Source organism: Martes martes (assembly GCF_963455335.1).
Source record: "Martes martes genome assembly, chromosome: 3".
Classification (NCBI taxonomy): Eukaryota; Metazoa; Chordata; class Mammalia; order Carnivora; family Mustelidae; genus Martes; species Martes martes.
This window is the reverse complement of record NC_137890.1, coordinates 183,850,625-183,867,405: the sequence shown is the minus strand read 5'-3', so window position 1 is coordinate 183,867,405 and position 16,781 is coordinate 183,850,625. Positions and strand designations below refer to the sequence as shown.

At 40.6% G+C, this 16,781-nt stretch overlaps 1 protein-coding gene across 1 annotated transcript in view; it reads left to right on the top strand.

Moving 5' to 3' along the window:
- LOC308340373 (aldehyde oxidase) overlaps positions 1-16,781 on the top strand; it is an 80,195-nt gene that overhangs the window by 22,248 nt on the left and 41,166 nt on the right. The window contains exons 7-16 of the mRNA XM_080799521.1: positions 3,707-3,796; positions 4,460-4,540; positions 5,085-5,229; positions 6,115-6,207; positions 7,229-7,380; positions 7,575-7,668; positions 8,990-9,099; positions 10,100-10,284; positions 11,271-11,433; positions 13,103-13,195. Of these exons, the coding sequence (XP_080655647.1) occupies positions 3,707-3,796; positions 4,460-4,540; positions 5,085-5,229; positions 6,115-6,207; positions 7,229-7,380; positions 7,575-7,668; positions 8,990-9,099; positions 10,100-10,284; positions 11,271-11,433; positions 13,103-13,195 (1,206 nt within the window). The remainder of the gene's footprint in view (positions 1-3,706; positions 3,797-4,459; positions 4,541-5,084; positions 5,230-6,114; positions 6,208-7,228; positions 7,381-7,574; positions 7,669-8,989; positions 9,100-10,099; positions 10,285-11,270; positions 11,434-13,102; positions 13,196-16,781) is intronic.

The window sequence follows — 16,781 nt, the reverse complement described above, 5'->3', positions numbered from 1 at the left end:
TTGCTTTCCCATATCTCCCATCAGACAATGGGCTGCTTGAGAGCAGGGTCTGTGTGTCTGCAGGGCTAGGCCCCATGCACCTATTGAATAGCCCACTTGTTCACTATCTGTTGCACGAATAAGTGAACAAACAACCTGGAAACGAGGGACAGAAGATTGCCCTTTGGACTCAACTATAAAATCAATATGTCATAAATAAGAACCGAGTGATAGCCATAATAATTGTTAATATCTATCATTAATAAAATATTAAATATTAATATTGTTAATATTTATTGTTGAGTGCCAGACCTTGTTATAAGATTTTTACATATTTTAGCTTGTTGAATAATCACTACTATTCAAATTTTCTCAAAACCTTAGACTTTTTTTTTATTAGAAGTTGGTATGGATATGTTTACATACACATGGTTCTTTTTTCATAGCATTTAGCAGTATTGATTCTGTATTATGTTTCAGCTGGTAGTCACCTGTTTTATTTAATTGTTAGTAGAGGGGACTTTGCTTCCTGCCTAGTGTTTGCATTTCATCTCCAGCTTCAGCAACTCACCCCAGAAGACCAGCTCCACCTGAGGCTGGACCAGCTGCTTTTCCATCTAGGTGAGGACCAGGTACCAAGCTTGAATCAAGATTTAGGCAATAGAGGAGTAACATCAGCAACACGGTGAAACAGGAGTTTTCTACTCTCTTGTTCCCAAAGAATACCAATTTTGACACTCACTCCTGGATAAGAGTGATTTAAGGATAAGTCCAGGAGTCCAGTGGAGAAATCCCATCACACCATTGGAACAACAACAATAAATCCAAGACTATATACATTGAAGAGAGTGAAAGAAACTGTTTCACTCTATCTACATCATCCTTCCTACAAGGTGGCATAGTTCAGTGCCAAGTCAGACCTTCTTGGCTCCTGATTTACCCTATAGGGGAACGTTCTTATGTTCTCATGTGAGTGGCTATCTGGCTTCCCCAGCTGTGTGGACACTGCCAGAGAGGCCCACTTCTTTCTCAGACCATCCAGAATACTGAGGAATGATGCACAATCTGGGGGCAGGAAAGGGTGGGAGGAGAGGAGCCAGGGCTCTGAGAGGGCATCAGTAGAACATAGATCCAACTAACCATGAGCAACAAGAAAACACAGAAAGATAATTCAGCAAGGTCAGGAAAACAACACATGAACTAAATGAGAAGTTTGACAGAGAGATAGAAATAATTACAGGCAAGCAGAAATTCTGGAGCTGAAGAATACAATGAACGGAATCAAGAACAAGACAAGGATACCCACTCTTGCCACTTCTGTTTAACATAGTACCAGAAGTCCTAGCCAAACAATTAGGCAAGAAAAAGAAATAAAAGGCATCCAAATTGGGAAGAAAGGAGTAAAATTTTCTGTGCACATGACATGACTTTGTATATAGAAAACCCTGAAGACTCCGCCAAAAAAATTGTTAGACATAATCAATGAATTCAGTAAAGTTGCAGGATATAAAATCAACATACAAAACTCAGTTGTGTTGCTATATACTAACAAGCTATCAGAAAGATTAAGAAAACAATCCTATTTATAATAGCACTGATAACAATAAAATACTTAAGAATAAATTTAACCAAGGGAGTGAAAGCTCTATACACTGAAAACTATAAGACATTGTTGAAAGAAATTAAGGAAGACAGAAATAAATGGAAAGATATCCCATGTTCATGGATTGGAAGAATGAATACTGTTAAAATGTCCATACTACCAAAGCAATCTACAGAGTCAATGCAATCCCTAAGAAAATTCCATTAGCATTTTTCACAGAAATAGAAAAAAAAAATCCTAATATTTGCATGTAACCAAAAAAGACCCTAAATTGGCAAGGTAATTTTGAGAAAAAACAAAACTGGATGCATCACAGATCCTGTTTTCAAACTATTTCACAAAGCTATAACGATTGAAACAATATGGCACTGACATAAAACAGACCCACAGGCCAGTGGAACAGATTTGAAAGCTCAGGTATAAACTCATGCCTACATGGTCAACTAATCTTTGACAGTGAAGCCAGAAACACAATGATGAAAGGATAGTTTCTTCAATAAATGGCTTGGGGAAACCTGAATGAATTGCACCTCTACTTTATACCACTCATAGATGAACTCAAAATGTATTAAAGACTTAACTGTAAGACCTGAAACCATAAAACTCCTAGAATAAAACAGGGGAAAAAACTCCTTGACATTGGTCTTGGCAATGATTTTTTGGATATGAAACCAAAAGCACAGGCAACAAAAGGAAAAATAAACAAGTGTTATTCTCTCAAACTGAAAATCTTCTGCACAGTGAAGGAAGCAATCAATTAAATGCAAAAGCAGCCTACACAATGGGAGAAGATATTTGCAAACCATTAACCATAGGGAGTTAATATCCAATTATATAAGGAACTAATGCATTCAGTAGCAAAAAAAGTAATTTGATTAAAAAATGGGCAAAAGATCTGAATAGACATCTTTTTTAAAAAGACATACAGATGGTCAACAGGTACCTGAAAAGTACCCAACATTACTAGTCAGCAGGAAAATGCAAATCAAAACCACAGTGAGATACATCATACATGTTAGGATGGCTGTTATCAAAACGTCAAAAGTTAAATGTTGGCAAGGATATGAAGAAAAGGGTATCCTTGTTCACTGTTCATGGGAAAGTAAATTGGTATAGGCACTATGGAAAACAATATGGAATTTCCTCAAAAAATTAAATATAGAACCACCATAGGATCCAACAATCCCACTTCTGGGTATATATCCAAAGGAAATGAAATTAGTACCTCAAAGAGATATCTGAACTTCCATATTCATTGCAGCATTATTCCCTAAATGGAAATAACCCAAGTGCCCATCAACAGATTAATGTACACACACACAAATATTATTCAGCCATGAGAAAGTGGGAAATCCTGCCATTTGCAAGAACATGGGTGAATCTAGAGGACATTACACTAAGTGAAATTAGCCAGATAGAGGAAGACAAATACTGTATGATCTCACATATATGCAGAAAGTAAAAAAGAAAAAAGTTGAACTCAGAGCAACAGAGCACAATTGTGGTTGCCAGGGGCAGGGACTGGGAGAATGAGAAATGCTAGTTAAAGGGCAAAAGCCTTCAGTTATAAGACGAGTAAGCTCTGGGAATCTAATTTACAGCACAGTGACTATAGTTAATAAAATTGTGTTGTGTACCTGAAATTTGCTAAGAAAGTTGACCTTAAGTATTCTTACAACACATGCACGCAAGACGGTAACTATGTGAGATGATGGTGTGTTTATCAAACTGATCGTGGTAATCATTTAACAAAGTATGCATATGTAAAGCAATCACATTATGTGCTTTATTTTTTTAGAGATTTTATTTATTTATTTATCAGAGAGAGAGAGAGAGAGTGCACAAGCAGGGGGAGTGGCAGGAGAGGGAGAAGCAGGCTCTCCATCGAGCAGGGATCCTGACATGGAAGTCGTTTCCAGGACCTGGGGGTCATGACCTGAGCCAAAGGCAGATGCTTAACCAACTGAGCCACCCAGGCATCCCCATATTGTGCACTTTAAATATACAATTTTATTTGTCAGTTTTATCTCAAGAAAGCTGAAAAAATACTTAGTAGGATCAGCAATAAATTCTTGATTTTTTTTTTTTTTTTTTTTTTTTTTTTTTTTTTTTTTTACCCTCTAGACTTCTGGCTGCTGTCAAAGTAAAGAAAATGGGGTTTGCTGTCTGGATCAAGGAATAAATGAATTAACAGAATTTGAAGAAGGAAATAAGGTCAGTGAATTGTAAATTTTTTATTAAAGTTTCCTCAGGACATGAACAGAAACCAACTTACAGAAAATAACAGAAACCAACCAAGAATAAATGGCTGCCTAAGTTGACTCATTTGAGGGATTTCAACATGGCCCCCCCTCCATTCTCCATCTTCATCCAAAAAAAAAAAAAAAAACCCAAAAAGCTGTCCTAAACTTCATTCTTCATTCCAGATATTATTCTGGTCCAAATACAACTATCCATAGGAGAAAAAAATGTATTGATCCCTTAATGTCTCTTAGTTTTTTAAAAACCTTTTTCAAGGACTAGCCAAGCAAAGTGAAGACATTAGGGAAATGGAAGAACTGGCAGAGGGAGAAGTGATGGGTGGGAATTTGGAGAAACACTCTTGTTCTCAGCTGCTGGTGCCTCCTCTGCTTTCCCAGACCACAAAGAGAACATGCAGGAAGTTGAGCTTCGGAGGACCATTGGCATCTGCACGGAGTTGCTAATAACTAGGTCTTTGTTAGAGCCCTTGACTTAGAACCCAGAGACTGTGGCTGGCCATTTGGCTTTGTTTCTGTCTGCTGTATGTCTTCTTCTCAGCTCATTCCACAAAGGATTTAAAGAGGTTAGAGTTGCCTGATGACAATAACTCCTGTTACTTTTTTTTCTTTTTTTAAGACAAGTACAAAACTCTTCTCAGAAGAGGAGTTTCTGCCATTGGATCCAACTCAAGAATTGATATTTCCTCCAGAGCTAATGGTAAGGCAAAGTTGAACTCATTCTAGAGGAATTCATGGTGAGATATTTAGGAAGGGTGTTTGCTTATGGATCCTCTTGGAAGCTGATTGGCAAATAGGTAACATCCATCTGCCGTTCTTAACCCAAGCTCTAAAGATAGTTGATGGCTAAAAGTAGCAGATTGTATCTATAAGAAAATGTCATCACAACTTCTATAAATGTAGACATGTTTTCTACTTCTAGCTTTGTTGAAGTTTATTCTTCCATAGAATGAAGGTTTGACATAATTAAGCATATTAAAATAGTTTTAAACATTGAAATGAATTCCTTGAAGATACACAAGCAGCAAAGTTAGATATAGGAGAACAGTCTCCAGAAGGAATAAAATACTTTTATATTTAATCTGAACTCTGAATGCTTAGTAGAGCTTTACTTTTAGGTCACTTTTATTTTCTTTTTTAAAAAATATCTCTATTTCCTTTCTCTGTTCCCTACCAAAATGGGGCAGAAACAGGTGGAAATGTTGTCATGTGATGATCTCGAATCCCTCTTGCTGTTTTAACAGATAATGGCTGAGAAACAACCACAAAGGACCAGGATTTTTGTTGGTGATAGAATGACATGGATTTCTCCAACGACCCTGACGGAACTTCTAGAAGCAAAATTCAACTACCCTCAGGCCCCTGTTGTCATGGGGAACACCTCTGTAGGTATGTAGAACCCCAGGGACCTCTTCTGAGGGAAGTGAGGAAAAGGACTTTGGAGGAAAGAACCTCATGTTCATGTTCTCAGGAAAAACAGTCTGAAAAAGCACTTTTAATAGTTTAGGCTTGACTCTTGGGATTGCTCAAGAGACTTTCCCAACTTCAATTACGCAAGTAAATTCCTATTGCCCGGAATCACAGCAGTGCATAGAGTTACACCCAGGAGATCGGCTTCATAACAGCACAGAAGTAGCAGTTCCGGTGACAGCTGTCCTTTCTTTCCATGTGGCGACTGATCTTGGGCTCATATTTGAAGTCACTCTTTGTTTCCTCTTTCGGTGGTATCCTGATAGATATGAAATGGTTTTCTTACACTGCAGTTACAGGGTCTTTCTATTGGGTCTGTCGTGAACTCAGTTTGACTGCATTCTTCTTTGAGGAGACTCCCAGAGTCCTCCCAAAGAGAATTTTGAGTGCGCCACAAGTCTTCTCCCACTAGTCAGCTGACACTTCAAGCTGACGAGTTCAAAGAGGCCTTTGAGTCCAGTGGAAGTCCATCTGGCCTGTCTCTGGGTGATTTGGCAATGAACAGACCAATGGAAAGATAATGTAATTTTTACATATTTAAAGATAATCACTTTTTTTTTTCTTTTGAGAGAGAGAGAGAGTGATAGTGTGTGAGCAGGGGAGGAGGGGCAGAGGGAGAGAGAGAATCTTAAGCAGGCTCCACGCCCAACGCAGAGTCCCACATGGGGCTCGATCTCACGACCCTGAGATCGTGACCTGAGCCAAAGCCAAGAGTCAGGCACTTAACTGACTGAGGCACCCAGGTACCCAAAGATAATCACTTTTAATCCCAATTTCAAAATTTGTTTTTTTCTAATCCTTTAGGGCCTGAAATGAAATTTAAGGGTGTCTTTCACCCAGTTATAATTTCTCCCGACAGAATTGAAGAACTGAATTTTGCAAACTGTTCACATAACGGTGAGTTCTTATGGTCCCTCTTTTCTTAGTTTGCATTCGGTAATTGATTTTTGTCCTTTGTCCAGTGGACAAGCAGAAAAAGAATTATTCCTAATTATAATATACAGAGATTCTCTCCTTATAAAAATGATAACATTCTGGAGGAGACCCAGGGAAGAATTCTCTATAGTTACAAGAAATACTAATTGTCTGCAGAGTCTACTGAAAAACTTTCTTCTGCCACATCAGAGACATGTAACAACTATTCAATGAAGAGTATTGTGCTTAGTGCTGGATAGAAGATAAATATGAGTAGAACCCAGTCTCTGCTCTCCAGAAGCACAGTAGGAAAGAGAGTAAGTTTATGTATTGAGCAGCTTACAGCCTGGCTCTTCTGATCCCACAAAGGAAATTGACTTAATGACAATGATGAGAGGTAATGTAAATGTGGGTTTGGAGTCTAGCCCTGGAGTCTAATTCTTGACTATTTCGCATATTAGTTCTGAGAACATAGTCAAGTTCTGAGTCTCAGTTTCTTCATCAGTGAAATGGGGCTATTCTCTTAAAGATTTCTTAGGAGTCAAGGAGACTCTATGAAGCATTCAGTGTAGTAGAAACATTTAGCCTACATCACCTTCATCACTACTACCACCTCTACCTTTGCCACCACCATCACCACCATTAGCACTCCCACTGCCACCATCACCAGTACACCTTCCTCACCACCTCCATCACCACCCCCACCATCACCTCCATTAACACACAAGCTCCATCACAACCATCGCCTCCACCACCACCACCACTTCCACCTCTATCACCACCACCACCCCCATCGGCTCCATCACCATCTCCATCACCTCCACCACCACCACCATCACCTCCCTGATCTCCACCACCACCTCCTTCACCACCACCACCACTACCATCAATATGCAGGGCAGCAAGTATTGGGAAAGAGAACCCCTGTCTGCAACTTTGGCCTAATGACATTTCCAGGTCAGCAGTGATCACAGTGCATTATTTATAAATGATTTCATTTCAGAGCTGACCTTAGGTGCTGGCCTCAGCCTGACTCAGGTCAAGTACATCTTGGGTGAAGTAATCCAGAACCTCCCAGAGGAGAAGACACGGATGTACCAAGCTCTCTTGAAGCATTTGCGAACTCTGGCTGGATCTCAGATCAGGAACATGGCTGTATGTATTTGATGATGGTAAACTCTGGCATACATGTCTCGGGTGACTGTCTCTGACAAATCATGACATTTTTTGTTCATTTAGAACAGACAAAAAATAGTACTTCTCCAAAACCTTGCTTACTCCTTACTTTATCACCTGTGTTTTTATAATTCTGTAACAGGTATTGAAAATAATTCCATTATTTTAAAAAGTCTTTAGGGGGCCATATCGTGAGCAGGCACCTAGATTCAGATCTGAATCCCCTCCTGGCCGTGGGCAACTGTACCCTCAGCTTGCTATCAAAAAGTAAGTGACAGCTCCTTCTTGGAAATTATTCATCCTGCTCCTCTTACCCGCTTTTCTGTCTGGGGAGACGGGAGGTCCAGTTTTGAAAATGACTATTCTTTGTAATATTAATAATTCTCCCCACCTTTCTGAATGCGGGAAATTTGGCCAGTCTGTTCCTAATTCCCTACACGTCCACTGTCTTCATCACTTTCTTTTTGAGGCTGTGTACTAGGTCTTTTCCTGTACTGGTCACCCGACATTAACCATGCTTGTGTTGGTTAGTGTCCCACTGTGGCCTGAGTAGTAGAGAGAACTATAGGTGGCTGAGAATTACTGAGCCCCTTTGTCGAAGACTTTCTCCAGGTGGTACAGGGGGGTTATGGAACCCCCTGTCATCTTGTGTGCTCATACTTCGTTGTTCATTGATGGAAGCCTACGGACCTTTTTTTGTTGAAAATGGCGGGGCTCCATTCTGTTTTATATGAGTTTTGTTTTTTGAAACAACTCCAGGGCTTTTAGTAGATTTCTCTTACTTCAACTTGGTTAATAGTTATTGCTAATTGGTCCCTTATAAGTCTGTTTTTATTTTCATTTAAAAATGTGGATTAGCCTTCTATTACCTGCATTATTAAATACCTACAAAATTATCTTAAGGAGGAAGGTTAGTATTCAGAGTTGTATGTTTAAGTAACATCCCTTTAAAACAATCAGATGATGAGAAACATATCTTGTGATGTGAATGTAAATATCAAAAGCTTCTTAGCTTCCATCCTAAAGTCCTATTACATTATAGCTTTAAGTGGTTCCTCCCCCAGTGTGTTGATTGAAGAATAGAAATTCCTTGGGTGCTGGAAAAAGAGATAAAAAAAAATAAGGCAGCACCTCACTAGCACACATTCATTAAAGGCAATTTATTTATTCGCTCCTGAACCTAGTAGTTTCCTGGTTATAAACAATACATGTTTGTTGAGTGACTTGATCAGAATACCAAGAGGGATATTAATATCTACAGCCTGCTTACAGAACTCAAAATGAATTTTGCTGTCTGGGAAGAAGACTGTTCATGTCCTGTTCTGTGTGGCCTCTGGGCTACTCTGCTAGATATTTTTATTTATAAGCAAGCAAACAAGCAAATGAAAATAACAACAACAAAACAGGTGGGACCTAGTCTGGAAGAAATACCACAAGATGCCATTGTAGGGGGAAAGATTTGCTAAGCGTAGAAAGAACACTTCCTTTCCCAAACAACCAGTTTCATCAGATTATTTGGTAGAATTATTTCCAAAGTTTAATTGTTTAACAGAACAGATTCCAGGGAAAGTGTCATTTCTTTCCACAGAAGGAAAACGACAGGTTCCTTTAAACGAAGAGTTTCTCAGAAGGTGCCCCGGTGCAGATCTGAAGCCTGAAGAGATCCTGATCTCCGTGAACATACCCCACTCAAGGAAGGTGAGAACCTTCTTTCAGTCTCCTGCTTTTACCATGAGTCTGCAGCTTGTTAATTCCAACATAGGTGAGCTAAAAAAAGGTGTTGACTATTTACAGGGGAGATTACAGTACTCGTGAGTCGTCACCTTTTACTTGTGTTATGTAGTCCCCGATCATTCCCAGAATCAGGAGACCTTTGTCTCTACCATTCTCTCTCTGTCTCTCTCTGTCTCTTTCTCCACCTAACCTAAACTCTAAAGTTACTCCCTGTAGATCTTTATCAATTCTTTGACCCATAAAGCTTTTCCCTAAAGACTTGAAAATACGCTCTACCTGTATCTTGGGGTTAAAAAGAGGCTAAAAAAAAAAAAAAATACATTGCCAACAGAACTTAGGAGAAAGAGGGACTTTGGACTCTAAGTGAATTCAGACTCATGGCTGAATCCTGGTTTCAGGACCTGTGACCTGAACTTATCACCGAATCAGGCTGAGGCTTAGATCTGTCATCTGTAAAATGGGAATAATCACGCCTGCCTTGAAGGGCGTACTAGTTTGCTAGGGCTGCCATCGTAAGGAAGCACAGGCTGAGTGGCTTAACCAATAGAACTTTATTTTCTCACAATTCTGAAGGCTAGAAGCCTGATATCAAGATGTCAGCAAGATTGGTTTCTTCAAAGGCTTCTCTGCCTGGCTCACAGATGACCGTCTTCTCCCTGTGGCTTCACATGGTTTTCCCTCTGTTTATGTCCAAATTAACTCTTACGAGGACACTGCCATGTTAGCTGAGAGCCCACGCTAATTAACCCATTTTAATCTGAATACCTCTTTAAAGACCGTATCTTCAAATACTGTCATATATGGAAGTCCTGGGGGTTAGGACTTTAATATATCAGTTTTGGGGGACACAGTGCAGCCCACAACAGAGTTTGACAAGGGCCTGCGAGGCGGCGCACGTAAACCATTTAGTGCGTTGTTATCACTCACGGTAGTTCTACATGTGCTGCTTACCTTTTGCCTTCAGTGGGAATTTGTGTCAGGCTTCCGACAAGCCCAGCGGCAACAGAATGCACTCGCCATAGTCAATTCCGGAATGAGAGTCTTTTTTGCAGAAGGAGATGGCATCATCAGAGAGTTACGCATCTCGTATGGAGGTGTTGGTCCAACCACTGTCTGTGCAAAGAATTCCTGCCAGAAACTCATCGGAAGGTATGGCATCCTGTCCTTATATCCCAGTAATGGAGCAGCTCTTTGCGTGGTGACACATGGTTATGAGAAGAAAAAGGCTTACTACCTTCCTATTTAGTGGCATGGAATTCCAGTAAGATTTCATGATTATTTCCGGTGTCTTGATTATAGTGCATTCTGAAGTGGGTATCATGTAGCCTGTGTGCGTGTGTGCATGTGTGCACGCACGGGTGTATGTGTGTGTGAGAGAGAGACAGGGGGCAGGGAGAGGGAGAAGGAAAGAAAGACCCATCTCCCAGTACTAAGACCAGTAAGCAAAATAAGAAAATACTCATTTTCTACCATGAGAGAATAATATACCATGATAAAAAAAAATAGACTCTTTGGAGTTTGTTTTAAAATAAATGGCTAAAGTCATTTGCTTACGTGACTTTTGTTTCTCTAGATAATACTGATAGCTGATATTTCTGGAGCATTTACTAGGTTATCAGTTTCCATTTCACAAAAGTAAAATGATTACCAACAAAGAAGAATGGTTAAAAGTATGAACTCAGTCAACCCCAATTAACTCTGTGATCTCAGTCAGCTTACTAAGCCTCAGGGTCTTTCCTTATCTGTCAAAGGGCGGTAATGATCCCCACCTCATAAGATTGAATGAGTGACTACAAACAAGGTGCTTACAACAGGACTAGGCATGCAGTGAACATTCTAGTGATATAGGGGTCGGTTACTGCGGGGCTAAGGACTTAACACAAGTTGTCATTTCTTTCTCATGACCCTTCCAGGAGGTGAGTTCTACTCTCATTCTCCTTTTACTGATGCAGAAAGGGTGGGCCTGGGCCAGACACCTTGAGAGTGAAGGACTGTGATTTGAATGTGGGTTGGCCAGCTGTGGAGCTTGTCCTCTTATTCCCGGCATTCCACCGTCCTTATTTGTCTCACACGCGAGCTGAGCCTGTGAGGTAGTGAGTGTTGTCAGCTAAGTGTCTTCTCTTTGGTTCCCATAGGCCCTGGAATGAAGAGATGTTGGATGCGGCTTGCAGGCTGGTTCTGGACGAAGTTACCCTTCCAGGGTCAGCTCCGGGCGGGAGGGTGGAGTTCAAGAGGACCCTCATCATCAGCTTCCTCTTCAAGTTCTACCTGGAAGTGTCGCAGTTTCTGAAGAGGATGGTAAATGGAACTGACCACGTTAGCTTTCCCAGCACTGAGGGCTGCTGTGATACCCACAGTAGAGGCAACAGCCCCATGGGGAACAGCTATGGAATAGGGGGACACAACCCAAATTAAAACACTTGGCCTTGCTGGGCATCCTCCAGGCTGGCCGTTGATGGCTGGTGCACTTGATTTGCAAGTAGAGCAGAGTTGTGCAGGATTGTGTTTAACACTACTCCGCCGTCATGTTTCTGACTTTTGTTGGTCTAGGAGGTGTGCAGAAAGCTCGTTCATGAGTCGAATGTATTTTCCCCTTAGCAGAGCATCTCTCCCACTTATTAAGGGTCACCTTCATGCATTCGACTCTCTTTTCTGGATTCAGCTTCATTTCTCTCACCTATAAGATGATGATAGCGGCCACTCCACAAGGTTATGGTGAAATGGGTCCTCACAGGAAAAGGGCTCAGTAGGACCCTAGTGCTTCTGAGGAACATGGGAAGACTGACTTGTAGTCGTCTTGGTGATAGCAGTGATCACCCAGGGCATTCTTTTGCTTGGTCTCCCTCGTGCCAAACAGTTACAAGGTTGTTGATTCGGGAGGACGCAACTAAAAGGATTTCCCCGAATAAATTTTCTAGACCCTAAAGGAACTTGAAGCATACTGGCCTCATTAATCCCATGCTATATCCAGCTGATCAAACTAGGCTAGAAGCCAAGAGCATTCTTCATGTGGTGTAGAACTTAGGATGATCACTTTAATAAGAGTCACAAAATTTTCTCTTAATACTGCTTCTGAGAGTATTTTTTCATTTTGGAAGGAGTCAACTAAGAACCAGAAGGTTATATTCAGTTTCTGAGAATGGAAGACTGACAATGTCTAAGTGACACACTCACCAGGCAAACAAAAGAAGAAAAATAAAGCCAACTGTAGACTCTTTCAGTTAATAGCGAGCTAATACAATTTCTTGGGTGAATCAAGTGATATCACTTAAAGCTTCTACCTTGTAGTCTCATGCTTTCCATTCAAACTCCTCGATCAATATTGCTCTATTATTAAAAATAGTGGCCTTTGTTGGCTTTGATTTTACATTAAAATTTTTTTAATTGTAAAAACTAACCATTAGGTGTCCTGTTTAAAGTCTCGTATAAGGACGCAGTGATCCGTTCCTCTCAGTTCTCAGAGGTGTCCCTCCTAGGGCTCTGGGCCCTTTGCTCCTGTGGGGCTGTGGCGGGCAGAGAGCCGGCTGTAGTTTCCTTCCTCCCCCGTTGGCGAGGTGGTGCAACACAGAGCTGACATTCCTTCGCTTTGGCTCTCACCTTTTCCCTGCTTGAGTATTCTCTTCCTTTCCATTTTATTTCCTTAGCTCCTGTCTTCCTGTTTTATTAGTTTGTAAGTCCTCAGATCATTTAGGCAAGCGTGTGAGAGGATCCTAAGAAACCTAAAGACGTTGGAGGTCAGTCGTCTGTATTCGGTTGGCGCTTCATGATGTGCAGTAGTATGTATGGGCCTTCCAGAACATGTGTCCTGGCGGTCAGGGAGCTGCAGCTACCCCCAGGGTTCTGCACAGAGCAAGCACTTGCGGAATGGTAGGCTTCCCAGTAGAGCTGCTTGTCAAGAACCATGGTAACCTCCCTTCCAAGACCGTTCCGGCCTATTTTAAATCTCTGCTATGGCTCTGCCCTTCAGGACCCTGTTCACTATCCTAGCCTTGCGGACAAGGACGTGAGTGCCTTAGAAGACCTTCATTCCAGACATCACTCCAGTACCTTAAAGTACCAGGTGGGTGACTTTTTTTTTTTTTTTTTTAAATTCAAAGGCCCTGGCCTGTAATTCCTTCACCTGGACATCCCACTTCCCTCACAGTGATTCTCAAGCTTTCTAAACTGTAGCTCCCCTTCTGGTGAACTCAGGCTTCTCCAGTGTTAATTGTAATTTCAAATTCAGTGACAAACTTTGACAAAAGATAGAACTAGCCATGGCAGTTTTCTAAAACATGTCTGTTTCGGTCTTGAAGTTTGTGTGTTTTGCTCTGTGGCCTTGAACCACTGACAGGCATGAGCTGTGGCTGGCTCGCCACACACTTTCTGCCCTTGGCGTTGTGGAAGCCGGAGCGCAGCCAAGGTCATATTCTGTGTCAAGGCCGCGGGCTGCTTTGATTTCATTTAGAGAGGAGCAGAAAACACAGCCCTTGGAGGTTGGTGAAAATGCATTCATGGTTTTTTTTTTACAAAGTTGCTGATTTACTTTGTTTTTGAATAAGCAATTCTATACACCACGGATACATTGTTGAACACGACATCTGAGACTAATGATGTACTACATGTTGGCTGATTGAATTTAAATTAAAAAAAAAGTTTGCTTCCCCAGTCTCTGTTCTTCAGGTATCTTTTCTATCTTTTCTATCTCTAAATGTATTTAGAGTTGAATCAAACTAAATTCTAAGAGCTATTCAAGCTCTCCTAATGAAAGCCGACTATTAGAACAGAATTCCTCACGACTTTCAAATGGAGTTTTCCACCACAACATCGTAAAAATACCGCCCCAAGTCACCCTGTTGGTAAACTGGATACGATTGGATGTGGTTTTCCTTGAAATTATTATCAAGAAACTTTACCTTGAGAGTTTCATTAAGTCAAGAACATGACGAGGCTTTTGAAAGCATCAGTTCATTGACTCTATTGTTGGATTTAGTCGTGAAAGCAGACAGTACATCATCAGGAGGGTTGCAGTTGCTCCCTGTCTCTTAAGGTTTTAGGTTCAGGATGTTCAAAAATTCAAGGACACCAAAACCCATGGAAAGTGATGATATTGGAAGTTTTAAAAAGCTGTCATCTTTCCTAATGTTCTGCAAAATATGGAAGCTGCAACCTTCAGCTTATAAATACCGTAATGTCACCTTGACAGTGGAATAAACCTCAGAAAGGAGCACCAGCACAGTAACGGGCATTCAGACCGTCCCAAGAGAGGTGACAGGCCTCACGCAGCGGACGGTCGTAAAAGGGAGCTCGTTATTCCAGATTGCAAGGCCAAGTTGTGGAAGTCGTTCATCTCCCACACAGATGAGTTTTCTTTTTGTTTTCCTGTGGTTTTTGATACACACACAGGTATTTGTCTTGCTCGAGCATCTCTGGCACTCGTGACAAACATCTTTCCCCAAATCAGTTCGTTTGCGCTTCAGGAGGTCACCAGTTTGAAGAGACAAATTCGTTCCCCGGTGGTCCCTTCAGCCACATAACAAGCAGAAGTAACGAGTCGGGTACAGTCTTTTTAACTGGTAGATTCGCCCAACTAACTACCAAAAAAAAAAAAAAGAGTGTTGTATCTTCAGCTAAAACTATCGACTGCATTTTTTATTATAGACTAGGAAAAAGATGTATTTGGGGATTTTTCTTCAGTCTTTTTTGCCGGCCTCACACAGCAGGGTTTCAAAAGGTTTTGTTGTTGTGGTTTTTTTCCCCCAGTACTTTCATGTGTTTCATTATTGACGAGAAAAAGTATTATGTCATAGAAAATAGAAAACTCTCAGAACCTCCACAGGTACTTGAGGATGTGTTTCCTTAATATTTAAGCTTATGAATTACCTGGAATTTTGCTCTTCATAATGGAAAAAAATCTGTTAAGATTTTTTAAAAGTGGGTGATTTTTCACTCAAATGTTCAAGTTGCAAGCCCCCCCCCCCAAGAATCCTAGTACAGCAAGTTGGGATATTTACAGAGTGAGTTGACCCTTATGATCTAGGACACAAAAAACCATACTTGAGGGAGAGTCCTCAGAACGTTTTTTTTTTTTTTCTCTTGATCATCTTCTCAGCTTCTCAAAGGAGAGAGACCAAAGGCCTGACGAGAGCACTTGGTCCTGAGGACAGAGCGATGAGCCGTGTCTCTGGGGCTGGTGTGTGGGAGCTGCCTCAGATCCCCTTCCATGCCTGAACCCCCACATGTAAAATTTCCTCTCAGTTTCCCTCTTTGCCTACATTCATGGCCTAATGACTATCTTTATTTAATGGTGCCTGGGTCAAGTCCTAAATTGTCTTTCTTCATAATCTTCTGCTTTCTAGTTGTGCATTATGTTCTAGTAACTACAAAATTGAAGTTTACATTTAAGTGAAACAAATATGGACACTAAAACAAAAAAATGCCTATCAGTAAGTGTACATTTTACTGTAAAACAGTAAATTTTGTGTGAGCCAGGAGTAAGTTCATAGCATCCTACACATGTGTCGTGTGCCAAGTCAATTTTAGAAATCACTCTACTTTCTGCATATAATTGTCAGTCAACATTTGCCTGACATTTTACTGTCTTTCATATTATGAAGAGAGTAAGTTTTTATTTTTTCCCTATAACCAATAGAAATGTTGAACATGTTTTCAAATTACACATGCCACTCTCCTTTACCCTCTCGTTATTCTAGGCCTGCCCCCTGCCTGGACAGCCTCCGATCTATCTCAGGCCAAAGGTTTAGTTTTTGGGTCCCTCAAGTAGGTTGACAGTGAACCAGGACCACTCTTCGTGAGTCCCATGAGCAGCAGAGAGCATCGGACGAGTGTACATTTCAGTATCCTCGTCCTGGAATTTCCACCACCCACACTCCCATCACCAGCCCCCTTAGCAGCCGTAGCCTTCCTGTGGGGCTCTAAGCTTAGTCTCTGTCCTGTCCCTTAACCCCTCTTTCTTCATATACCCAGTTCTTCTTCTCCCAATAACCAACCAATCAGGAAAGCTAACAACTCCCTCCTACTTGAAATACTGGGAAGACATCGTGTTTCTTAATGTCTGTTTGGTTAATGAAACATATTTAAGGTACTTAGAGAACCGGTAACAAGACGTTTTATTCCATGGGTCTCTAAGAAAGAGTAACATTAGTAAATCATTCTTCAAAATGCAGGTCCCTTTGTCTTCATTCTTTATCAGGATTGTCTAAGTTACAAATTTTAACAGTTATTTCTTAACTTCCTCATTTGGAATAGGACAAGAAGGGCTCTTCTTGTGGACAGCATGCCCTCAGTATGTTATGAAACATAGTCATGATACCATCATGCTCTTCTGAAAAACATATATGCTGTTGCTTAGATACAACAGTAAAATAATTTTTATAATAAAATTGAAAGAAATATGGGAGCATTAACAGGATGATATAATTTTACATTTTTAGAAAGAAATATTTACATTCATTTACTCACATAAATGGAATTTGCATTAGAAATAGTTGTGTTCTATATTCAGAAAAAGTAGGGAAAAAAATTAGAACAATTTCATGACGATGCATCCCAGTTTGCCTACTGTATTACTGAAACAGGCTTATTGTCTTTGTGTTATTATTATTTCAGTGTCAAAAGTGTTCTGGTTTGGATGTAAATTATATAGC